Source organism: Biomphalaria glabrata, chromosome 15 (genome assembly GCF_947242115.1).
Source record: "Biomphalaria glabrata chromosome 15, xgBioGlab47.1, whole genome shotgun sequence".
Classification (NCBI taxonomy): Eukaryota; Metazoa; Mollusca; class Gastropoda; family Planorbidae; genus Biomphalaria; species Biomphalaria glabrata.
Window position 1 is genome coordinate 2,478,511 of NC_074725.1, and position 26,585 is coordinate 2,505,095.

At 35.1% G+C, this 26,585-nt stretch overlaps 2 protein-coding genes across 4 annotated transcripts in view; one reads left to right on the forward strand and one right to left on the reverse strand.

The window, feature by feature from the left end:
• Nucleotides 1-7,472, reverse strand: part of LOC129923108 (uncharacterized) — a 27,896-nt gene extending 20,424 nt beyond the window's left edge. Inside the window, exon 1 of the mRNA XM_056012557.1 lies at nucleotides 7,401-7,472. The gene's annotated coding sequence lies outside the window, so the exon portion shown is untranslated. The remainder of the gene's footprint in view (nucleotides 1-7,400) is intronic.
• Nucleotides 3,101-25,621, forward strand: LOC106060878 (uncharacterized). Of its 3 annotated transcripts, none has more exons than XM_056012552.1 (9): nucleotides 3,101-3,230; nucleotides 13,856-13,906; nucleotides 15,593-15,670; nucleotides 16,544-16,766; nucleotides 19,186-19,319; nucleotides 20,458-20,511; nucleotides 20,639-20,749; nucleotides 22,921-23,149; nucleotides 24,130-25,620. In XM_056012552.1, the coding sequence occupies exons 1-9, from the start codon at nucleotides 3,112-3,114 to the stop codon at nucleotides 25,060-25,062; spliced, it is 1,932 nt and encodes a 643-aa protein (XP_055868527.1). In that variant the 5' UTR covers nucleotides 3,101-3,111; the 3' UTR covers nucleotides 25,063-25,620. The 3 variants fall into 3 exon arrangements, with proteins under 3 accessions (XP_055868527.1, XP_055868528.1, XP_055868529.1); XM_056012553.1 differs by having other exon boundaries at nucleotides 3,156-3,279; nucleotides 24,130-25,621; XM_056012554.1 differs by lacking the exon at nucleotides 3,101-3,230 and adding an exon at nucleotides 13,526-13,544 and having other exon boundaries at nucleotides 24,130-25,621.
• Nucleotides 25,622-26,585: the final 964 nt, after the last annotated feature.

Consider the following 26,585-nt stretch of genomic DNA (forward strand, 5'->3'; position numbering starts at 1 on the left):
AGTCAGCAAAGACAGGGTGGATGCAGGCAAACAGTCAGCAAAGACAAGGGGCGGGAGGGGGGGGTTAATGCAGGCTAAAATAAAGAGAGAAAATGAGAGTTGCAAGTATATATGAAAACAAATTAGGTTCGACAATTTTTATGATTTTAGGGCAAATTTTTTTTTTTTTTTTTTTGACATCCATGGTAAGAAACGAGAGGCCCCCTATTAGCGAGAGGCCGTGAGCGTAGCTAGGTATATGATGCCCAGTGCGGCAGCTCCTCATGACGCCCCCCTTTCCAAAATAAAAACGAAATAAAACAGCGAAAAGACTTTTATTTCGACCTGATGGGTATTTATTTTTCAGGTATTGTTGATTAGCAAAAAAAAAAAAAAAAATTTACGAAAAGATATTTTAAAAAGCTTTGGTGCTTTCTTGCTGGAATAACTGAAATCTATTTTTTTTCCCCACATCTATTGCCAAATTGATGAGTCGCCCATTTTTCCTCGTTGGTCGTCATTAAAGTCTGAAAAACTCGCATATAGATAGACTTACTGCAATCGTCAGAAATATGCAAATAAAGATAATATTTAAAACTGAATCATCTAGCCGATATCTTTTTTTTTAACTCAAGATCTCAAACAGGTCATTGTTATAGAAGTTCAAATGATTCTGAAGGAACTACGACAAACCGTGAAAGCCTCTTTCGCTTCTGGCAAAATTCGTTTTTTGTCAATATCACTTTGAGCATTATCGAAATTGATTTCGGTCTGAAGATTAAATAGTTACGACAGCGACTAAAATTCCTATTTATCTAGCACATTATGATATTGCTCATATCGGGAGATTATTTCATGAACTGGCCCGTCCAATGAAGAATAAATTTCCATCCGTAGATCTTTCTTATGTTTTAATACAGAATTTTCTTTTTTTTTTTTTTTTTTTTGAGTGGCATACTTTTTTTTTTTTGTGGCCAAAACGTCTCTTACGTTTGGCTAATCCCCGAATCTGAGCACATGCAAATGTTTTGATACTTTTCCGATTAGTTACGCAGTATAGAATTGATAATCCTAGGTTTTGAAGGTAGACTTTCGCGTCCTTTGTTTCAGTTAATACAGGAACCGAAAACCCAAGTTAGGTGAGAACATGAACATTCAATATTAAAATAAGCTCGTTTTGTATATGTGGAAACATGTACGCGTTTGGTCTGAAACCAAGCTTGGTTAGGAGCATATATTCTCTCTGGATTGGATTGGACTTGGGTAGTAATTTCATAAACTCCTAGAAATTACCTAAATTTTCTTTGCAATTCTTCTTGAACTTCGAGATTCTCGTTAAATGCTAGATTCTGCTTTTTTTTAATCTTGAGTTAGTCCTATTTTTAAAAGCTCTATATTTAGATGAAACCAGCCTACTGAGCAATGAAGTAACAACATGTACAATGTGCCCCCAGAAGAAAGTGGGTGTGTAAAAGTGCGTTTCCTTGTTCTTCTTCTTCTTGAAACTGTCAGGTAGAGTTGCCGCCTTCGGCTCTTGGAACTCCAGGCCATCAAAAGTGAACAAGAGCCCCCTTTCACCGGCCTGAATGAGAACAGTGTACAGACCCACGGCCATAGACCGCATGCACAGGGACCCCTGCCATTTTCAGTTTCTATACCAGGTTAACCGTGCAGGACACGCCATTTATGTAATGGCCTCTTGAGGAACGCTTCTGGATTGTGACAAGGTTGTGGGAGCTTTTTTACAACTCCGCACAGTGCAATGAGGATGCTCTCGCACCCCCTTAGGCACCCCCATGGGAGTCTTGTTTTGCTACCCTTTAGCCTAATCGTTTCCTCCTACGATCGTTTCCACCCGGGAGCCACTATGAGACTTGCTTAATAACGATGATCTAATAGGTGGTCGACGTAACAGAGGCCCCACGGAAACGTTTCAAAGGCCAGTTTAGGGGCCAACTTGCCTTAGCTGACATAGAAGAGAGCACCTTATTGCATGCGGCCTCAGAACGAGGCAGCTGGAGGTCACTCACAAAGCTCGAGAGATACACATTTGAGACCAAAAGAAAATCCACTGTCGATGACAGATGCAGACAGCGAAGAGAAAATCTAAATCGACCACTTGCAGACAATGGTTATGCTTGCCCTGGATGTGGCAAAATATGTAGGCCACAGCTGGGGCTGCGCATCTACGGAAAATACTGCACTCCTCACTACTCTTCGGACTTGAAGACAAGCCTTATTATTATTATTATTATTATTATAGCTTTTATATAGCGCTACTTTCATGCTTATAGCATGCTCAGAGCGCTTTTGGTCCAATCTCATTTGTGGACCGGTTGGGGGGGGGGGGGGGAGGGGGTATCTAGGAGTTGGTTTTCCGTGCTGCCTTTAGGCGCTCAGTAAACACAACTCTGCCCGAGTCGGGTGTCGAACCTCGAGCTCCCTTCTAGGTAGCCAAGCCAAGCCAAGTTCAAGCGCACTTAGCCTCTCGACCACGCTATTTTTTTTGTTTGCGATGGGCAAAGATGAACAAAGAAAACGCTTTAGAGACACCCTTAAAGCTTCACTGAAAGCCTTCATCATATACCCAGCCACCTGGGAGATAATGCATATGACAGAGCATCATGGCGTAGCGGTGTGAAAACTGGCGCACAAATTGCAGAGGACAAGAGAACAGCGCTCGCAGAAGAAAAGCGTCAGAGAAAAAAAAAAGCAAGGCCAATGACTCTAGCTCCAGCTGAAATAGCCTGCCCAGTGTGCAGCTGAACATTCCGGGCTCACGTAGGTCTCACCAGCCACATGTGGAGGCACAAAACACCAGTACAAAGCCCTCAACCCCTTGGATGACAAAAGTGATCATTATCGAACCACGATGGACGAACTATATATAATTTGAATTTCATTTTAAAAAAAAAAACATTTGAAGAAAGATTTCCAAAAATGTATAATTAGCTTTTTGGCTAAGTAGTGGGGTCTACGATAATTGGAAAATGTGGCCATGGGTCTACGAGATATAAAAAAAAAAAAATTGGGGGAGCTACTAATATAGATTTTTGTACCTTAAAAATGTGTTTTGTAATAACCAAATCAAATGACGGAAGCTATAAAAATAGGAGTCATACTAAATCAAATATGGCGGCGCCCATCGTGTCTAAAGACAAAATACATACAACATTACAGAAGTTGCGTCAAAAAGAAAACTCTGCCAAAGTTGTTCGTAAAAATGTTCTTTGTTTGGATAAAAAGGATTGGTAATAATAGCATATATAAAAGAATATGGTCTTGATCTAGCCAATCTAGGTATAGATCAAGTATTAAGACAAGACAATTTTAAAGTAGATCTAGAATCTAGACAGTAGACTACTATAAGTTATAACTATAACTATTCTAGACTCTATTACTCTATTCTTATTCTAGGACTAGTGACTAGTAGAGTCTAGATGAGATCACTCAGAGATCTATTCTTTTTTCGGTATTAGTATACGACACTAGAAATGCTAAATTAGGTTTCTGTTATATTTTCAGAATATGCAGAAAAAAATGCAGATTACAAATATGTAATTTGATTTCCTCGGAGATAAATAGTTTTTAAAATATATATTTTTAAGTTTTATTTCTTATTACCATATAAATATATTGTCATTGGAAATACGCCATTCTGGTTTTAAGGCTTAGTCTTAGTACTAGACTATCTCCCTTGAATTACTTGCCAACTTTTTTCTGTTGCTGCTTTGTCTTTCTTTGTAGCAGCTATTAGATCTAATATTAAAATTCATTTAAAATGCAAACAATCTTTTGTACTTTAAAAAAATAACTAAAAATCGAAATTAAAATCATGTAGTTAAAGTAATAACAACAGACAAAAAAATTAATAGAAAAATAAAAAAATAACTCTAAGCCTAACAAAATATCTTTTATTGGCAAAATAAAAGTAATTAAATAAATAGATACCGGTACCCTGACTTTAAATACATGAAAATAATAGACATTAAATGTTATTTAAGATATTAAAAGCATGCAAGAAAAAAATCAAATAGCTAAATAGATCTAATCTGAATAGATTGTAAGATGAAATATTAATCAACACTTAAAAATTTAGGCTAAAGCATCATACTCCAAGCTGTGGATTTGGCAAAAAACAGTTACATGTGGCCTCTTGTGGTACAACCACATCAAAGTGATTACCATTTGTATGCAATAGTGTTATGTTGCAGCATATATGGTTGTCTGTGTGAGATAGTATGTATGTGTTTGCATCATGAAATAAAGGTTTTAATAATAGCCATGAGTATTTTGTTTTGTTGTGGTTTGGTGAGAATGTATAGGTGTCTCTTTGCAGTAGTGTAGCAGCTGCAAGCATTTCTGCAGTTGTGGCCCATGTTGTATCTTTTTTCATCAGCTCCATATGCTGATGTTAAAAAAAATATGGTAGCTATAAGTACAAGTTCTTTATCCTTCTCTTTTATGTACGGTAACTTATAATCATATTGAATGAAAAACAATGCACAATATAAGAACAAGCAATATCTACAGCAAGGTAGAGAAAGTAATGATAGGACTGAAGAGTGGAAGGGAACTCCTTTTATAACAGATTCAGGAAATGTTACAATGGCATCACAGTTAGTAACCTTGTGATGGCTCCAAATAGGGATGGGGCGATGAAAATCAAAGGCTTTATCAAATCTCTTTAATGAGATGAAAGAGCTTCAAGATAAAAATACTATGTCACTACTTCTGTGGACCAAATAGGGGAGGGGGACTAGAATCTATGACAATCAGAGTGTATTTGTCATACGTAACTACTTCTTAATGTAACTACTTATAGACTGCCGGCCGACACGATATGATCCAACCACGGGAGTTTTTGTCCTACATAACTTTCTGTAGAAGCTGGCCGACATTATAGGATACAACCAAGAGAGTTTTGATCGTGACATCGTTATGTTGCGTCACGTTTCAGTCTTAGTCTCATCCGACTAGACCTCAGTTGAACTGCATGTCGGTGAAACGAACCGACAAAGAAAGCGAAGAAGGATAAATTTTGCCCAAGTAAAACACCATACCTTGCCCTTCTCCCTTTATGAGCATACCAGCGATCCTAGCAGTAGATGATCTAATATGACCACGGCGCCGGCCAAGCTCCGAGCAGGGGAAGGTGATGTTACATCACACCTAGTTCTGCCATAAAGACAAAGATCGCGTGTGACGGCCGGCGCAGCGAGGGTTTAAAGGTACGTAAGAATAAACGGAGACAATCGCCACCTGTACGGTACGGCGGGAGAGAAAAACTTGCTTTGGACTCCGTAACGGAATGTAATACATGGGCGCTAGTGGATCCATGTGAAGAGAAGGGTTGGTAGGTGGAGTCACTACCCCCCCCTCCCCCCACAACTACACATCTTAAACAAATTTAGTGTAATAGGTGAGAAGTTGTTTTTTTTTTTTTTATGAACTCCGAAAGTAAAGATGCATAAATTATCTAAATAGTAGTGTATATGCTTCTTATCTGTTTCTTTATACATTGGCTTTTGTTCCCCACTCTACGCAAAGTAAATTTCAGATTGTGAAACATGATAGTTTAATAGGTGCTACGTAACGTTTAACAAAGACGTTCCTGATCTAGTTACACTCGACCTATCCTCCCTCCGAGAGGTGGAGCCAGAGGTAGTGGTAAGAGTTATAAACACAGACATTAGTCCTATCTGATCATAAAACACATGCCAATAAATCTCTGGTAGACAGTAGACTCCACTCAGAAGACCTCACGGCGAAAGAGAAAGGGACACTGATCTGTGTCAACTTCATAAAATTCTTTCTCTTCGTGGTGTGATTTTACGAAAATAGAGAGCTCTCAAAGTTCGTTAGAAATGTATAGATCTAACTGTAGTCTTAATCATCAACAGATAAACATAAAAGTATTATTTCTTATAGTAATAAGTTTCCCGTACTAGATCTATATCATTTATTGTCATTGCTCTAAAAAGATCACTAAGTCATAATGCATAATTTTGTTAAAAAAATAATAATAATTAAACATAACATGTATATCTAGATGCGTGTTTCATTTCATTTAATTCATGCATATTTGTTTTTTATTTTATCATTATTTCGCTTTGCTTGGTGAGTTAATATATTAATTATAGATCTAATTGTTAACATATATTTTTTAATTAATAATTTCATAAGTAGAAAAAAAAGAAGAAACAACAAGTTCATCAATTTATTAATGACATTTTATTTAGACCTTCATTTCAGTAAATACACTTAAAAAATCATAAGTTGACAGCATAAGAACAAAAACTCTCTTTAGAAAAAGTTATTGAAAGTTCAATATAGGTAAGGGAGATAAATATGCTTAACAAACAACACGGTGGTCGGCAAAGGTATCTGCGTATCTAAACTATTACCGAATCTACTTATAGAGAATAGAGTCTAGTTATACTATTATTTATACTAAAACAGTAATTATTAGACAGTTTGTTAGTTACTAGTACTTAGTAGATGTATATAGTTACAAGTAAAGAAGTAATTATACCAAAATACCTTAAAATTTAACCTTAGCCTTAGTAATAAATTTTCAAAGCATTAGGAACAAAACAGCAGACTTCTCCATAATCTAGCATTCAAACACTATAAAAGTTAATCTAAATGAAAAATTCCTATGTGTGCTTCTAAAAATAGCTCGTGATAGACAGAAATTGACCATTTCCAGTAAATCACAGTGTTGGTTGTTACTAAAAATAGATTTTAACCATCAACTTTGAAAATTAATATCTTAAGAGTGCACCAAGCTACAAAGTTCAAACTTAGCACACATATATATATTAACATGCTAAATTCAATAGAATTAGTGAGATTGTTGTAACCATAAACACTTTTATTTTATTTAAAAAAGAAAATTTTACCCTTCTTTGTCTTTGTTAATTTTAATATCAAATATCTTTAAAGTGCGCCAAGAGAATTTGATGAAATTTGAAATATACACATTTCATAATATGATAAATTATTGTAGCAAACAGCATTGTTGTAACTTTTATAGGAAAAAAGTTGTAAAAATGTCAACTTTCACATAAACTTTTGTTAAGAAAAATTTAACAGATTGGCTTCAAAAGCAAATAAAAATGATCTCTGATATCTTATGTTTACAAAAAGTAATCATAATTAGTCCTCAAATCAAATACAATATGCTAAAACTTTGATGGAAATGACCACCCCTAAAAAAAGGGTAAAATGTGCTGACACACTTTTCAGCCATTTTTTGGGAGAAAAAAAAATGGATCTAGGTCAGTTTATCGAAGTACCTATGAATGCAGAAATTTTCAATAGTAATTTTGAAATTTTTAGAAAAGATAGGGCTGATAATCATGGAGGAGTTCTTTTAGCAATAAAAAACACTCTTATAGCAGAAGAAATTACTTTACCTAACTCAAAAAATATAGAATCAACATTTTGTAAAATTAATACCACCTCAACATCCCTAATAATAGGCAGCATTTACAGACCACCAAATTCTAGTTTAGAATACATGCAGGAACTATGTAATCAGATTACTACACTTAAAGAGACAAATAAAAATGCAGTTTTTTGGATTATGGGTGATTTCAACCTACCTGATATAAATTGAAAAACACTAACCATAGATAAACACCAAAACCTTAAGGACATAAATGAGCTTTTCATAGAAACTTTACACAACCTAAGTTTAGATCAAATCATTAAAAAGCCAACTAGATTAAACAACACATTAGATCTCTTCTTAACCAACAGACCTGGATTAGTAGTTGATTATGATATTATCCCTGGTCTATCAGACCATGAGATCATAAAAATACACAGTCAGATAAAAGCAGTAGCCAATACAAAACCCAAAAGAAAAATCTTACTCTGGAATAAATGTAACCTAACACAACTACAAGCTGCATTAAACTTTCAACAAACATTCTTATTAGAAAAAGACATTAACCAACCAGTCGATGACCTCTGGAATTTCATTAAAAACTATCTTAAAAGCATTATAGAAAATCACATACCAACTAAATACACATCAAACAAAATAAATAAATGCTGGTTTAATAATGGACTAAAGAAGCTTTGTAAATAGAAGGAAAACCTATATAATAGAAAATTTAAAGAAACTAAGGCAGAAAGAGTTTACAAAAAGTATATAAAAATTTAACACTTAACCCAAAAAGTAAGCAGACAGCTGCAGAGTGAATACATAAACAATGTAATATCTAAAGATAACAACAAAAACCTATGGCCATACATTAAGTCTAAGAAAATGGAAACAACGGGCATAGCGCCATTAAAAGATGAACATAACATAATACATAATGATAATGAAACTAAAGCAAACATCCTAAACAAATACTTTGCATCAGCATATTACTTAATTTGAACCAAGTAGACAACATAGAAGATATAGTAGTACAAGAAAATGGAATTCAAAAACTATTAGCCAACACCAAACCAAATAAAGCGTCTGGACCTGATGGTATTCCAGCTAGATTATTCAAAGAACTAAGCAATGAGCTAGCTCCAGTGTTCAAAATACTCGTTCAGGCATCGCTTAACCACTGCAGAGTACCAAAGGACTGGAAAGAAGCTAATGTCACCCCCCCCCCCCCTATTTAAAAAAGGAGAAAAATCTGACCCAGGAAACTACAGACCAGTATCACTTACCAGCATCACATGTAAAATCCTAGAACACATAATATGTAGCAACATCATAAACCACTTAGACAAACATAATGTCCTCACCCCATACCAACATGGCTTTAGGAAATATAGATCATGTGAAACACAACTAATAGGACTAATTGATGATTTTTCAAAAGGTTTAGATAATAGTGAACAAATAGATGCTATCTTACTAGATTTTTCCAAGGCTTTTGACAAAGTTCACCACCATAGTTTGCTTAAAAATGAATATATTTCGGCATTAATGGTCCACTGCATCAGTGGATTAAAGATTTTCTGATAGGGAGAGAACAAACTGTAATAATAAATGGCTCTAAATCAACACCGATAACAGTAAACTCAGGTGTACCTCAAGGAGCAGTCTTGGGTCCACTACTATTTTTAATTTACATAAATGATTTACCAAATTGCATTACTTAGGAACAAAAGTCAGATTATTCGCAGACGATTGCATTATATATAGAACAATAAAAACAACACAAGACACAGATATTTTACAAAGAGAATTAGATGAATTACAGAAACAGGAATCAAATTGGAGCATGTCTTTCCACCGAGAAAAATTTCAGTTGTTAAGAGTAATAAAAAAACTAAAACAAATTAATTCCACTTAAATTTTATTCATGGCAAACCAGTAACACAGACTAAAAACGCAAAATACCTAGGTGTTATAATAAATGAAAAACTGTCATGGAATCCACATATTGATGAAACTATAAAAAAAATCAAACAAAGCATTAGGGTTTATTAAAAGAAATGTTATTTAACCTTGGTTAGGCCAATAATAGAATATGCATCCTCCGTTTGGGACCCCTCAACTCAAGAAAACATTAAGAAACTGGAACAGACACAAAATAGAGCAGTGAGATTTATAACAATTGAATATTCACATTTGACTTGAGTAACACCTTTAGGTAACACCTTTAGTAAAATCACTAAATTTAGAACGCCTTCAGGACAGAAGTGTCAAAAGTAAAGTAGCAATCATACATAAAACACTGAACCATAATCTTCAAATACAAAAACAAAATTTAATAAAATACTCTGAAAGACACAAAGATAAAGGCACATTCCTCGTCCCATATGCTAGGGCAAATTTGTACAAATACTCCTTCTTCCCTAGTGCTATCAGAGCATGGAATGGGTTGCCTGAGCTAGCCAGGAAAACCAGTGACTTGGCAGAATTTAAGTCATTGGTTAATATGCATGACTAAATGCATGACACGTAGGACGTAATCATCTTCTTTTTTGAAGTAACGTCTGTATTATATAAGATAAGATAAGAAGGTATTACAGGTCACTGTAACTGTATACTCAGTGTATAAATAAGTATAGTAGTAAAGCTAACTCCGACTCTAGTTAGTGTTAGAATAACTTTAAACTTAGTTTACTTAGAATTAGAAAAAGAATAGTTAGATATCTATCTCAATCTAGACCAGACTGACTTGAGTAACTAAAGTAGTTTTTAATCATTTTAATCCGGACATTACATGAATTTGGACACTCACTGTTTTTGTGGTCATTAAATCTTTATTTTGATATTTAATATTAATATAATATATGAAACTAGCATGCTGATAAAAGTATAATGTGCTTGTCCATTTTCCAATGATTCTGACCTAATTTCCTTCCATTTAGCTATCTTTTTATGTAAAAAAAAAAGAATTTCAAATGTCTACCTAGAGTACTAGAGTCAAGACTATATTTTTTGGTTGGCTAAGTCTATGCTAACGAGCTCCGCAATATTTATATTCTGTTTTTGGAGCTGTTTTATTTGATTCATAAGCCAAGTTGTTTGATTCTATACAAAAAAAAATTAATAGGGTGTTTGAATTAACGTCTGTATTATATAAGATAAGATAAGATAAATTAAATTACCAAAAATTTATTTCAAACCGCCAGTTTTGGACATCAATGTTAATGATCTTATATTATATTTGTTTGTTGTTGTTTTTTTTATAGAGAATAAATGGGCAAATGTTTGGAGTGAACTTGGTACATTGAATAAAGTCAAATGCCTAGATCTAGACCTACTAGATAGATCTAGATTTATATAGAGAGAATATAGAGAATTCAGCTATTTTCGGCAAAAATGGCCTCATAGCCTGTACTATACTACAAAACATCATCTGTATTAGAAATTTATTAAATGAATAAACAAAAACACAAACATTCAACACACATCTAATCGTGCAAACATAAAATAAGTCTAAAAGTCTGTGTAGAAGTCACTATCCCATTGACCTAATTTTGGTAGAATAAGTGGGTTCATATTTTTATTTTTTGTCTTCGTATTTATGCATAATTTGAAAACATCTTAATGATTTCATGTGAGGGGCTATGCCTGGGGATCTTAAAATTTAGTTAATGTTAATATAGAATTAAAATCTGAGTTTATTGATGCCTAAATATAGAGACTGTCTGAATGGTGTCCAGAATCAAATAATGTGGGTCAAATTTGTCTGAATTAAATGAAAACACATGGCCTCTTTGACCTTAAATATAATAACAAATATAGGTTAGGGGTACAAATATAAGTAGTCATCTTTATTCTCCTTAAACTAAAGAAGATTTTGATACTTCATTTTCTTTTCTATGTCGAACCATTGTCAAATAATGCGCTGTCAAAGCCAAACTTTGAAATTTTGGCCTATAGCTGTTAGGGTTAGCATAAAAAAACTACTCTAGTAGTTAGTCTAGTTAGTTGGTAGATCTAACTATCATCTAGAGCAGGGGTCTCAAACTCATTTCAGCATTTGGGCCACGGTGGAAAGTTACAACCATTCAGCAGGCCGCACCACAAAAAGAGAATGTTTTTTCATTACATTTTACGAACACTACTGTCACTGCAGTTAAATGCTAAAATAAAGTTTTTATAATTATTAATTACATTTAGTGTAGTTTATTACATGCACAGGCAGTATTACGGTACTAAAATAAGTTGACGTTGTCTCTGTCACTTATTAAAAAGCAGAAACTGTAGTTACCCAAAAAAACTACAACTATAATTTCTAGGCCTACTGCAGATGGTTCGTCACTCATGTTTCTGTCCACTCATCTGAGATTGTTTGGCAGAGACCAGACCATCGATGTTAGGCCTGAAGTCACGTGTAGTGGCAAGCTGCAAAGCTGCTCTCAGATGCTTATCAGTCAGTCTTGATCGTAATGCTGTTTTGTTGATCATTCTGAAAAAAAAATGTTCGCAAACATACGTACTCCCAAACATCGCTAGAATTCTAGCAGCTGCGCAGAATGAGTTTGGAAACTTCACTCTGGGAAGAAACTGGTAGAAATCTGAAACGCCAACATCAGTGTATTTTTGCTTCAGAACTGTGTCACACTGCAGGTCCAGTAGTTCCATCTGGACTTCCTCTGGAACGTATTTCACATCAACTGCGAACGGAGTGGCAAAAAGGAAAAACTGTGGTTCAAGAGCAGTGAATTGCTGAAAGCGGTGTTCAAAATTTTCCAGTAGTCCGGAGAGAATGTCTACGTAGTCTTTCAGGCGCTGTGGTTCAACCGTAATGCTCTGTAGAAAAGACAAATGAGCCAGGTTTCCATCTGCCAGCTGAGTGGCCAACTAAATCAGCTTGCATCTGAATGATTTGATGCGGTCAAGCATCACGGTAATCAGCTGCTTTGTGCCCTGTAGTTGTGAATTGAGTGCATTAAGATGTTGCGTGATGTCAGTAAGAAAAGCAAGATCCGACAAAACATTGGGTTACTGAGCTGAGGTATGTCTCCGTCTTTCATTGCCATGAACAATGCTATTTCCCGTCTCAGTTCAAAAAATCACTGCAGCACTTTTCCATGACTCAATCATCTGTCTTCCGTATGATACAGCAACTCTCTGTATTCCGTTTCTAAATCAGCTAGAAATGACACAAACTGTCTGTGGTTGAGACCCCGTGCACGTATGAAGTTCATAGTCTTCACGTCAACATCCATCACGTTCTTCATTTGTAGACTTTTGCCACAGAGTGCTTCTTGGTGCAGAATTCAGTGTATGGCTGCAAAAGTCCCGCCAAGCTGAGCTGATACCGTTTCTCTACCATTAATCCAACAACACCAACCTTTTCTGAACACATTGTTGGTGCACCGTCCGTAGCCACTGAAACAACAGTAGACTCGTCCAGTGCAATGGAATATGCTACAAAGTTTTTTGCAGCGGCAATCAGTTGCTGTTGAACATTTGTCGCTGACTCAGTGATCTGCTTGCAACTGTGTTCGGAGACAAACGTATGCCTTCGAAGAGTTTTTTTTTCTTGGGGCAGATAATTTCACACGCCTAAAGCATACACTCTTTTAAAAACTGGCCTTCAGTGAATGGTCGTGATGCCATCTCGCTAACAACAAAGCTTGCCTTCACAGAATCTTGCTTCCAGTGGGCGGACACCTCATTTACTGATTTGTGCAGTTGTAAATCATTTCACGGCTTATATGTGGTCATTGTAAATTTTATCTATTTTTTTTTAATTCGCGGAGGTGGCAGCGGGCCACACAAAATTGTTTCTTTGTGGCCCGCGGGCCACGTGTTAGAAACCTGTGATCTAGAGTCTATTACGTATCCTGACTAGTTGACTAGTCACTCACAAAGTCAGTAAGAAACTTTGAGTTTAAGAAAGTAGTGTTGTAACAATGACAGTCTAAGACTAAGACTGTCTAAGTTTACTAGATCAGTAGATCTAGTATTAGTATTAGATCTATAGTGGCTATAGAATAGAGAGATAGATAGTTCTACACTATATTATATACTCTAGTTTTCTATACACAGTCAGAATCATATACTCAGATCTATCATCGTCTTACTGAGACTTACTCACTTATCATCGACATCATCGTCTGTAGCTTCTAAATCTAGTCTGGTAATAATTGTTTTAAGAATCTAGTTTAGACTTTAGAAGAAAAATCAAACTGAAAGAAAGTAAACATTTCAGATTCCTTAAGAAATATCTATTAAATTAAAACTCATTTTAAAATATTCTAAAGTTTGACATTTTTGCCTTACATTTTAATAAATATCTGTCAAGGTATATTAATTTAAAATCCAGTCATATTCTCATTAAAAAAAAAAAACAAGGTGTATTTTTTCCTCAGTTTTATAGCTTTAAGCTACGAATCATTCAAATTCTTCAAAATTATTTTTCTTATTAAATGCTTCCTTTGTTCTCCTCAGGCCAAGACCCCCACAATGTTTTATGGAGAAAGTAATTGCAGTACTCTCTGAGTAAGTTTTCTTTCATGTTACGATTTCTTTTGTTTGCGCCATTTTTTGGTTTTCCTTTTGGTCGTACATTATTTTTATTTGTATTGTGTACATTTTATCCCTCTTTGTTGCTATCATGAATTAATTTTAAGATGCTCAAGCAGTTAGCATCTGTTCAGTATAGGAACATTAATAATGAAATAAATAATTATGCAGTACTCTTGTAAGGGGAAGATCAACTACAAGATATATTTTTTGTCCTTTGTGCTGTGATGATGATCGTTTGATTATTGAGTTGTGCTAAATGACTTGTAACAAATTTATAAATTAGGTGACAAAATAGCGCAAAATTTCCAGACAAAATAGCGCAGACTTATATATGATGTGTATAAAAGTACCGAATTATTAGTAATTTAATGTCCTGGACAGCATTTTTGTTGATGTCTTTATCTTTTTCAATATTAATAGATCTGAAAGTATGCCATATTTGCAGAGAACAAAAGTACTTGAAATTTTATATCATTCCCCTGTTTCACCAATGTTTAAAATGCATAACTTGCTAAAAATACGATTTTGAAATGTGGTGCCCCCGTTCAAGCAGTGATGGAATTTCTACGTGACATTTCCTACAATTTAACTTTGTGAAAGTACACTTTTAGAATTTAAATAAATGATATATTTTGAAATTATTCATTTTAGCTTATAATTAAAATTTTTGCTTATTATAATTTTGGCTTACTGTTTGCATATTTATGTTTTAAGATATCTAAAGTGTTTCCTGCAAATGACTGAAGAATAATAATAACATTAAAGCAAAAAAAAAATATTGGCTCTATTCATATTTTACGCTATCTAAAGCAGTTCTTTCAAAATGACTGAAATATATTTTTCTGCACTATTTTGTTTGCACTATTTTGTCAGGGTTCCTATAAATTATCATCATCATCATGAGTAGAAGGCTCAAGCCATGTCTTGCAAAAGCCCTGTTGTTATGAATAGTGCATGTATATCACCATACAGGTCAGGAACTTGGGGTTTCCAGGACTTTTTGAGACGGAATCTGGGGCAGTTAAAAAAAAAATATGGGACACAGTTTTCTATGCCTCCTGACAGTGATGGCACTTTTAGTCTAAATTTGACCTGTGCCATGAGAAATGTAAGCCAATGAAACAGTCATCCATGTCTCAGTCATTAGTCTTGTCCCTGATCACAGTATTTAAGTATTAGGATCTTCTTCAATATCAGTTGGATTAATCAGGGAAGCATGTTCACTGAGGCACTTGGCTGCACTATGACCCCTTTCTCTCCACTTTGATTTACCACTGGCTCACTACGTGCTACATGTACACTCTCATCCTTAGCAAGCGATACACCCACCTTAAAACCTTCAAGCCTAGCAGATAAGCCAACAGGTCATCATCTTCTTTCATAGCCTAGAAACTTTAGTCCATCTTCTTCGGCAGTGGCGTAGCTATGGTGGGGGTAGGAGGGGGGAGAATTTGAAAATAATAATGCGATATGACTTAGACAGATGTATTGTTCTTGACTGCTATGAGATAGATACCACAAATTAAGAGAGGGGGGCTAACTGAAACATGAGAAAAGAGTTGATGGAGAATGGCCTTAGAGCTCTATCATGCAGAGGTTTTGAAGTGTGCCTTGACCATTGATGATGATGTCAATAAATTCAGTTTATTGTTTCTTCAGAAAATTAAAGAGCCTACCAAATATATTTAAAAGGGCAGAACCAAACTCTGAGGACTCGGAGGCCAAATCCAAAGTTAGGTAGGTAAAATAGCTAGGTTAACTGTCACTCACAATATTATGGACAAATGTTGTCTCGTGACCTTCATTTTTAATAAAAAATACTTTTGTCTTGAAAAAATAAGGGGAAAAAATGGCTGTAGACTTACAAAGAGTTTAATGACAATCATCTTACAGTTCGTTATAAGGTGTGATAATTAAGTGGTCAAGCACTTAGCTTCTGAGAGGGGTCTTGGGTTTGAATCTTAGTGAAGACTGGGATTTTGAACATCAGGTTTTTTAAGGGCACCCCTGACATCAGTTGGGCTGGCCATGTGACACCTTGATAGACTGTCAGCCATAGAAACAAATGACATTTACATCATTTACACTATACTATAGATCTGACAGGGGGTAGTTTACAGTTTGTGAAAATAAGTATAAAATTAAAATATTGTATTTCAAATTATGCCATTCTATATTATGTAAAAGTAAAGTAAAGTTCCCCTTTCAGACCTTGTGGTCTACAGGGCAGATGATGTAAAGGTCATCTGTTTCTGTGGCCTACAGTTAACGAGGGTGTCATGTGGCCAAAACAACGACCAACCGCCTTTACTTTTCCCCAACATTAGAGCTGGTTGGACTCTGAGGCGCCTGAAGATACTGAAATTTAAAATCCCAGGATTCGATCCCCGTTTCGGATTCTGTACCGGTATTATGTACTTACCCCTTTTAGAGATAACACTGGTCAGGCTGATAACTAGCAAAGAAAGCTTTACAAATAGATTATAGCAAACAAGATTTAATATTTAAATAGAAGAAAAACTACTCAAATAATGCCAACAATGAACAAGACACTTAATTTGGCAAGTTTAAATCTGAACAGAATAACTTTATAAAATATTTTTGTTCCAGGTGCCAGCTTTCTATTGGAGTGTCTCAGCTGTTGAGAGATTTGGACAAAGACAATTTGGCCTGTGTTCTTGTCTCAAACCAAGCATCGCCTTCCATTACTGTAAATCATTTAATATTAGTGTGCCAAGAAAAGTGCTGTCCAGTGCTATGTGTTAATGATCTGGCAGTAAGTGTGGCTAAAAGTACAGATTCTAAGTGTTTCCCTCTGGCCATTGGTTTCAAGGTAAACAACTTGCTCTTCTAGAATCTTTCTCCTTATTAAATATTTCCTTTTTATACTAAAAAAAAAGAAATTTAGTTTTCATACAATTAAAATATATTGAGACCAAAAGAAAATTCACTGCCGAGGACAGACGTGAAAAGAGAATCTAAATAGAACAATGGTGCACAGTGGTTATGTCTGCGCTGGAGGGCAAAATATCTAGGTCACAGCTGGGGCTGCATAGAACATGAAATACTGAACTCCTCATTAGTTTTGGACTCAAAGACAAGCCTTATTATAATATTATTATATCTTTTATATATTGTGATTTAACTGAAGTACTTTTTGACAATGGTCAGTGCATTCTGTTCTAATGAACTAGTGGGGGGTGGGGGTGGTGCTTGGTATCAGGAGTTACAGGTTTACTACATATTGTGGGTGTTTTGCTTATAACAATTATGTTTTTTTATAGATATATTAGCTATGTCATTATTTCATTTGATTGCTCAATGGTATTTATAAGGAAGATACTGTCCCTAGGGTCAGCCTGATACATCATACACACGCACAATCTTACATAAAGTAACCAAACGTGTAAAGGATGAATTAAAAATAACAAACTATTAATTTATTAGCATGATAAATATGCATATATATATTTGAAGTTAGTGTAGTTCCATGGTGTAACCAATTGTGTATTGGCTGTTAATGTATTTGTCTTTAAACCACCACATTGGTATTTCAAACTCAAGTTCTTGTATTAGATGTATTGTGCTGAGCAGTGGCAGTGTTTACAGAAGGCCTGATAGAGAAAATCGTAACAATATATATATATATATATATATATATATATATATATATATATATATAATAATAATAAGGCTAGTTTTCGAGTCCGATGATCAATGAGGAATGCAGTATTTCCCTTGGCTGCGCAGTCCCAGCTGTGACCTACATATTTTGCCACATCCAGGGCAAGCATAACCATTGTCCGCAGGTGGTCGATTTAGATTTTCTTTTCGCCGTCTGCGTTTGTCCTCTGCAGCAGATTTTCTTTTGGTCTCAAATATGTATTCCGCGGCCTTCGTGAGTGACCTCCAGCTGGCTCGCATGCAATTATATACATATAATGGAAATAACGACATATTTAAGTGTTCAATAATCACAAATAGTGTTCAAATGTAGAATTTAAATATTCATTTCAAATAGCATAATGCTATGTGTCACCATATTAATTAAGATAAAAACTATAATACAAATAAACACCTTGCTAATGCTACAAACTTGTCAACCAATATGTTGACAGTGTGAGATTCAAATAATGACACAACATTGGCAATGAAGTAATTACATCAATTGATTCACAGCAGGCTTCAACTCTTCTGTACTGGTAAATGACACTTCAACATCGTTAATGAATGCCAACAATGCCAATGAATACCAAAGACTGACACAGACACTTCTGAGCTGATAATACAATGCCATCACTGACGTAAGACATAAACACAAAACTAAGACTAGAAAAAGTAAACAAAATCTTGTAGAAAATATAACAGAAATATAACAATATAAATATAACAGTGCTCCAAAAATCTTACAATAAGTCCAAGGGAATAGCACTAAATCTTTCCACACATTAAACAAATCTAGCGCCTCAGACATTTACACACCTAAAACCAACCTGGAAATCTCCCCACATATCTAGGAAGACTAAAATAAGAATCTTTAACTCTAGTGTCAAGGTGGTCCTACTTTATGGTTCTGAAACATGGAGAACAACTGAAGCGACAACAAAAAAGTAAAGTGGTACGACAAAATAGAAAACATCAAATTGTGAGAGGTGAGTGGACAGAAAAATATAGAGGTGCAGATCTTAGAGAGAAAGTGGAGATGGAATGGTCACACTCTAAGAAAAGATAAAAACAACAAAGCTAGACAGGCCTACACAGGGCACAAGATGTAGAGGAAGACCAAAAAGAATATGGCGATGCAGTGTACTAGATGAAGCCGAGAGGATAGGAAAGAGCTGGGAAGCCATTACAAAACTAGCAAGAGACCATGGAGTGTGGCATGTTTTTACTGAGGTCCTATGCTCCATGAGGAATGCAAAGGAAAGATGATGGTGGTGATGTCCACAAATACAGCAGCCTCCAAAACCTACCTTTGAGCTGAGTACTATCAGGAACTTTTTCAATACATCATGGCTGACTGGTCATGTGGTAATCGCTCTGGATTATTGTCTTGAGGTTCAAACCCTGCATTACATCATGCCCAGCCATCTTGCCGTAGGTTTGGTCTAGGATGTAATAATCATTTTTGTAATCCAAAACATATAATCAAAACAACCATACACAGTAGAGAAATGTAGTGAGACTACCAATATTAGAGAAAAATATTTGTTTATGGCTGTTTCATGCATTGAATTCTTTTCTTTGTTTAGAGAGTGGCTGCTGGTGACTTTAGTGAGATTATTTCCATGGTACAGAAGAGTGAATTTGGTCAGTCTTTAAAGGCAGAAACTCAAACTGATGAACAGATCAAGTTGATGGAACAAAAGAAGCCCGTGTATCCTAAGTAATTTGCAAACATTTTTATTTTTTACAAACTTGTGCTTACCTTCGCTTTGATTTATCTGCCTGTCATTTTGTTTGTCTATCAGCCACTTTTTGTATTTGTAGATACATTTGTAAGTTTTTCAATAAATCTTTGCTGGTAGACGAGGTTTGTTCTTGCTGTCATTGAAACGTTCCTAAGTAAACATTAAAGTCAGGCTTACTCCCTCCCCTTCATAGCTAGCGAAAGTGTGAGTTGACCATGTGTGAAGCAGCGTGTTCTATACTGGTACATCCTTCATCCTTATGGTAGTGGCAGTAGAGAAGGGTTCCTCTGGGGGGGGGGGGATTAATTTTTTATGGGAGCACTTCAGTAAGTGGTGGTGGCTTTACAAACCATTCTTTCAATTCTAGAAGTGCTTGGCCTTCATTCTGTTCTAATATTTTAATATGGATTCACATGGCTAATTGTTACGGAGTGTGTGTGTGTGTTTTTCTATGGTGACGGTGAGAGGAAGTTAGCCATTGGTTGGGGGTTGTGCAGTGTGAAAGATGCCAGAGACACTGTCGTAAGTTGTCTTGAATATGCCTGGCGAGTCCAGAATGTCGGAGTAAGAAGACTTGTTTTTTGTAAAGAGTTAAATTTTTTCAAAATACCATTTTATATTGTTACTAAACTCTACTACATTAATTTCATTTTATCTCAAGTTAAATTTGTTTATATTGTAATAAAATATGTATTTTAGTATTGTTCACAAAAAAATTATAAGTCAAGTCACTGATGGTCAACAACACTAATAATCACAAGCACAGACATTATCACTATCCTTTATGAATGGAATTTTTTCCTATAAATGGACTTTTCCATTTACTAATATTGATAGCTATTGAGTCACAAAGAAATTTACTAATAGTATCTACCCATTAAAATGTGGACTAGAAATTTGATTGAATGATTGGTTAGTTTGCAGACTGTTCATGTGCAGGGATATATTTAATAATTTTAAAATATCTAGGAAACTCCATAACTAGAATTTAGCTATTTTTCTTATCTAATAAAATATTGATGTTCCTTCTTAGCAGAAGATAGTTTATGTCCTATATGTTTTCATAGCAACTAACACTAAAATATTGATGACTTTTGTATTAATACATTTCAGACCCATCCATTTGAATGAAAAGGAAGAAGAAACGCTATTGGCTGAGCTCAGGAGGTTCTAATTCGAATTTATTAGTGAATAATTTGTATAAGACTCTAGTCTTTTCAATCCACTTTGATGTTTTTTTGTCTAAATCCTTGGAAACCTGTGAAACTTTAATTTCTTGTTTTTACATTTTTAGGGTGTTTACTGTAATGGTCGCAGCTCCAGCTGTAAAACAAGAGGTGAAAAAGAAAAAGAAGAAAAAGCCTAAGAAAAAAAATCTGAAACTATCAATACACAAAGACTATCAGTAAGTATGCCTTACATTTTTCATGACCAGGGCCGGTCCTAACAATTGCGGGGCCCTATGCGAAACGGATTGCGCTGATCCCAGTCTGGGTAGGGATAAGGATAATAAATGAAAATTAAGATTTTGTATTAGAAAATAAATTCATCTTTGATTTTTATTTATTTTTTACTAAGTAAAATATCACGATCAAATTAACTTTGCAAGCCCTTCGTCTAGCCAAGTCATACAGTGTATCATCAAAATTCTATTTCCTACATAGATCATGCTCAAAGGCAATAGCAAGCATTGCCAAATTGTTCAGTCTTTCTTCGTAAATTGTTGACCTCAAGTAATTGAATGACACCTCAATATGACAATTTTGTCCATTTTTCAGGAGATGTTTATGATTTCAGGACATTTTCCATGAGCCCTTAGAAAATCAGGTCGTCTCGGGAACCCTGTAATTTAATTTAAAATGGTTCAATTTAATAATATACAACTAGAATTAGCGCGGGGCCTATGAAAGCGCGGGGCCCACTGCAGCCGCATAGGTTGCAGTGGCCTAAGACCGACCTTGTTTATGACTTATCTTAAGTAGAGTCTTACGTCACAGATAGTGGGGTATAGCTTGTTTATGTTAGTATTCTTCAGTTGGTGTTAGGAATTCAAGGTGACAACATCTTATTACAGACAGAGACTCGACTGTGGCTTTTATGCATTTAACTTCATTCAAGTATCTAACGGTCTGGGCTTAGTCCTTACATCTTGTTATTGTGATAGGTCTTGTTGTTTTAGTAGTTTTAATACGCCTGTTCAAGAAACTCAAACATCTCCTGAGCCATCATATAACTTTAAGACCAGAGCCTATTGCAATTATAATGGAAAATGGTGTATTGTAGCAATTCCATTACTTATTCAAATGGTGCAGAGCTCAGTGAAGCCAGTTTCTTTTTAGGCATATCATGTCATTCTGCATGGCAGTCTAATTTCTAGATACTACTGGGCTACAGTAAAAAATTCTCATGTTCTAACTATTCATATCATTCATATTTATCAGTAGTGGTTCAAGTTGTTGAATGTATCCTCGATGGGGCTTCAGTAATAGTCTTTTGCCTTAATCTAATTCAGCAGCGTATGAATCTTGTCTAGTAAATATGATTGTCTTTGTAAGTGTGGATTATACCGAGACCAATCATCACCGAAGGCCTGAACACTGACCTGCAATGTCGCAGCCTGTGGGCAGTGGAGACTAATAGCTTGTTGCTGTGTCACACGTCTGTATGACTTGGCATTTAGCTATGCCACAGGTTGGGACGTCACAGGTCAGTGTTGTGACCTTCTATAACAAATGGTCTTGATTGTACGCTTTGTCTACCTTTTTTGTTAGGTTAGTAAATTACTATCTGTATTTATGTTTTATATATATTTAATCATTGAGAATAGGAATAAATTAATCAGTACGTTTAGAATGAATCAATCAGTAAGTCTAGAATGAAATGGATAAAAAAAATTTAACCTATTAGATTTCTTTTCTTGGGATACTGATTAATAATCCATCAAAATTAATGAGTTTTAATTTGTATAATTATATGACTTAAGAAAATGGGTAGAAACAACAATAATTTCATCCTTTTTGTTTTTGTATAAAACCACCAGCCTATATTTTTTGTAATAATGTTCCCTAAATAATGTTTCTCAAACTTGGGTGATGCATCTAGATCAAAATACCAGATTTAGTTGGTGGATATTTTGCAAAAAGACATTGTAAAGCTCACGAACTTGTATGCTACAGCTCTTTGTTGCATGGTTTTAAATATTCCTTTGTCGTACAGGAAGAGTTTTATTTGTTACATGTACTATCAATTGCTGTTTTTGAAACCACAATGGGACTCAGATCATTTTGGTCTCAACTACTGGCTGGTCTAGTTACACTAACATTATCATTGTAGCAAGAAGGCTTGTGTACTTCTTGAGGCTGATTTAACCAGAGATATCACAATAGGATGTACCACATATCATACATATATATATATCTATATATATATCTATCATACATATATCACACTAGGATGTACCACATGATTTCATCATTCAACTGAAATGGTTTCAGAGTTGTAAAAATAAACGTAGAGGCCAAGACTGATATTGGTTTTATCTCTGCTGTTATCTTAATCTTCTTCATCTTTGTTCAGCTCACTGTTTGACTTTGGTAAAAGGACTGTGTGTGAGCTGGTACTCAGAGGCAACATGCAACTGGTGCTGGTTTCCAAAGAAATAATTCCTGTGCTGCTGGCAGAGCCTCAGGTATCTTCTCTGCTTAGTGCTGCAGCCAAGAAAAATTGTCCTGTGCTAGAGATTGCTGGACTGACAAGCACTTTGCGGCCGTTGTGTCAGGGCTGTGTATCTGTGCTAGGTATTAGGGTAAGTAAATTTAGCTTCAGAGTTGAAAGAGTTAAATCAACTGATATGAATTATGTCAATTTGATTGAAATCCAACCTTTGTATTTATTATGTAAAGTTGGGTTATATATAGTTAGTCCAAAACTATGGATACACTGATACACTTTGCCCTTTTTACTTTTCCATTGCTCAGTAAGTAATTAGTATGCGATTATCTCATTAAAAGCCTAATGAATTTGGAACAATTACTTAAAAGTTTTTATTGAAAAACTGAAAAAGAATAAGTTAGATATGATTTATTATCAAATTATCTCATCTTACTATGTTTGCTTACTAAATATGACACTATTTGACTCTTTCTCTACTAACTGACGATACCAGCGTTGATTCCACCAGAATGAGGTATATAATTACGGAGAGAAAGAGTTAAAATATCAACAAAATAGTGCACCTATAATGATTTAACTATAAAATAATTAATATGTTGGTGAATCTTAATAGTCATTTCCACTTTGCAAAAAAATGATTTTCAAATTAAGTATAAAATTTTAGTGCAGTAGTTATGTTTTTATCCTGATTGGTTGTGACCAAGTGATTTATATTTGTGACATTCACTGGAGCATTGTCTTTTGTTTAAGCAGCTAAACATTTATTATTTTTGTGAAATGGTTTACATGTTTTGGATGTCCCTTCAGAGTTGAAGGTAATCTGCTTCCTAGTCTAGCCCAAACCTCCTGCAGGACGACAGGGGATGGCAGCGGGCAGGGTATGAACCCGGGGCCATCGACAAGTTCAAACGACAGCCCAGCACACATATTGCACAACCAGGCAGCCACTAATCCAAATATTTCTTTAGCTCTGCAAGGTTGAAATGCAGATAGGCTGGCGATTTAATATAGTTGTTAGTTCTGTCAAATGAATAACTAAATAAGTTCTTCTTAAAACATTAATTAATTATAACTTTGTTGTTCTTTAACTTAATTTTTTTTTTCTCTCACCAGAAATTCTCTACCAATTCTACTCAAGAACATTTTCATTCTCTAGTTGGCATGTGCCTTAGTGCTATTGCTAACCAACACACTGCCACTCAGCATATAGAGGGAGCTGCATTAGCAGAAGATTTAAATAATAAACCCAAATCTGTTTCTGAGAGAAAACCCAGGGTATCTTCTGAAAGCTCTGAGAATGAAGATCTGGATGAGGCAGAAGTGGACTACTCCCATCTGTACATTTTAAAATCAGAGTCCTTAGAGTATTCTCAGGCCATGTCCAAACTAAAAACTGACCTGGAGAAACATAAACAAGAGCAAAACTTCAAGTCAGATTTCATCTCCTTTGGGGAAAGCAATATAAACTTAGCCTCTACGCCAAGGAGCAACCCAGATTCCATTTCTGTAGCAAAGCCCAAATATGTGTCTGCTTCTATTAAAACTCCTAAAATGTTGGTATCGAACCAAGCCTTACATCCAACACCTGGGGTACATGCTGTACTGGGCAAGGATGAAGGCAGTGATCTGGGGGAAACTTCTGAACATTCCTCCAGCACAAGTCAAGAAATCATTGATTCCAAGGTGGTCAGTTCCACAGATGCTACCACTGACACCTTATGCTTTACTTTGTCTAGATCTGGGGACGCTAACTTGCTACGCACGAATAAAAAAGCCGAAGTGCCCAAACCGGCAATACTAACATCTGTGCAACATCAGGACACTGAGACCCTCGGAACCAAGCAGTTGGTGTCAACTAGCAGCCCAGTCACTACGGGGATAGATTATATTGTGTTAGCTGATCCAGCAGCACAGAAATCAAAGAGGAAAGCTTTAAAGAGGAAGCTGAAGACACAAGGAGAATATTTGCCTTTTGTTTACAAAGAGGCTAACATAAAAACAATGACCGGCAATCCTAACAAAAAGAAGAAGAAAAAAAAGAAATGACATTTTAAGAAATTGTATCCCCTTAATAGCAATGTGTTTTGGTTAGTTGAAACAACAGAATGTGTTATGGTTGGTTGAGACCTTGTGAATGTGTGATAGAAACATTTCATGTCATTGTTTCACTGTTTATTATAAACTATGATGTTGATGAAGAGATATTAATACCGGTATAGAAAAAGAATTTGTTTATTTTTCTTTGCACTATGAGGTCTATGAAGAATTGATGAAATGGCATATGTGTTATCTCAGGTCTCTCTAAATTGATGCCCCTTTTCCTCCTTTACCCCACTGACCGCATGAAAAGATATTCTGATTAGTTTCTTTCTTTTACATGTTTCAAGCATTTCTGCTGAACTGAAGATGATCAAATTCCTGACCCAAGACCAGACATATGACAATTTGATCTATCCACAGATAATTTAAAGTTGACCGATAACTTGTGAATGTGTACAAACAATAGTTTGTTGTTAAAGTTTGGGACCAAATCTTTAATCCAGCAGTAAGTCCTGCTGTAGCACAGTGCGACCAACCTGGACTTTTCAAACTTTAACAAATTCATATAGCAATTCAACTTTCCAATTTCCAGTTGGAGTTTTTGGGTTACTTGAATCAATCTGGGAAACTAACGACTAGTTTAATATGTGGATAGTGGTTACGCTAACTTCTTCAGACATCTCTTAACCAGGGCAGAGTACCAAGAGACTGGAAAGAAGCTAATGTCAACCCCCTCATCCTATTTAAAATCTGTCCAGTATCACATGTAAAATCCTAGAACACATAATATGTACCAACATCATTAACCACTTAGGCATAATGTCCTTACTCCATACCAACATTACTTTAGGAAATATAGATCATGTGAAACACAACTAATAGGACTAATTGATGATTTTTCAAAAGGTTTAGATAATAGTGAGCAATTAGATGCTATTTTACTAGATTTTCACCACCATAGTTTGCTTCAAAAATTAAAATATTTTGGCATTAAAGATTTTCTGATAGGGAGAGAACAAATTGTAATAATAAATAGCTCTAAATCAACACCAATAACAGTAAACTCAGGTGTACCTCAAGGAAGTCTTGGGTCCACTACTATTTACATAAATGATTTACCAAATTGCATTAGCTCGGGAACAAAAGTCAATATTATTTACAGACGATTGCATAATATATAGAACAATAAAAACAACACAAGATACAGACATTTTACAAAGAGAATTAGATGAATTACAGAAATGGGAATCAAATTGGAGCATGTCTTTCCACCCAGAAAAATGTCAGTTGTTAAGAGTAACAAAAAAACTAAAACAAATTAATTCCACTTATCTTAATCATGGCAAACCAGTAACAGACTAAAAACGCAAAATACCTAGCTATAAATGAAAAACTAACATGGAATTCACATATTGATGAAACTATCAAAAAATCAAACAAAGCATTTAGTTTTATTAAAATAAATTTCTAAAAATCAAATAAGAACATACAACTAAAATGTTATTTAACCTTGGTTAGGCCAATAATAG

What these genes read in the sequence shown, in the direction of transcription:
- LOC106060878 (XM_056012552.1), top strand. Translation starts at nt 3,112, where the DNA reads ATGGCGGCGCCCATCGTGTCTAAAGACAAAATACATACAACATTACAG. An exon ending in CTCTGGCCATTGGTTTCAAG is followed by an intron (nt 16,767 to 19,185) that starts GTAAACAACTTG and finishes TTCTTTGTTTAG; the next exon opens with AGAGTGGCTGCTGGTGACTT. An exon ending in TATCTGTGCTAGGTATTAGG is followed by an intron (nt 23,150 to 24,129) that starts GTAAGTAAATTT and finishes TTCTCTCACCAG; the next exon opens with AAATTCTCTACCAATTCTAC.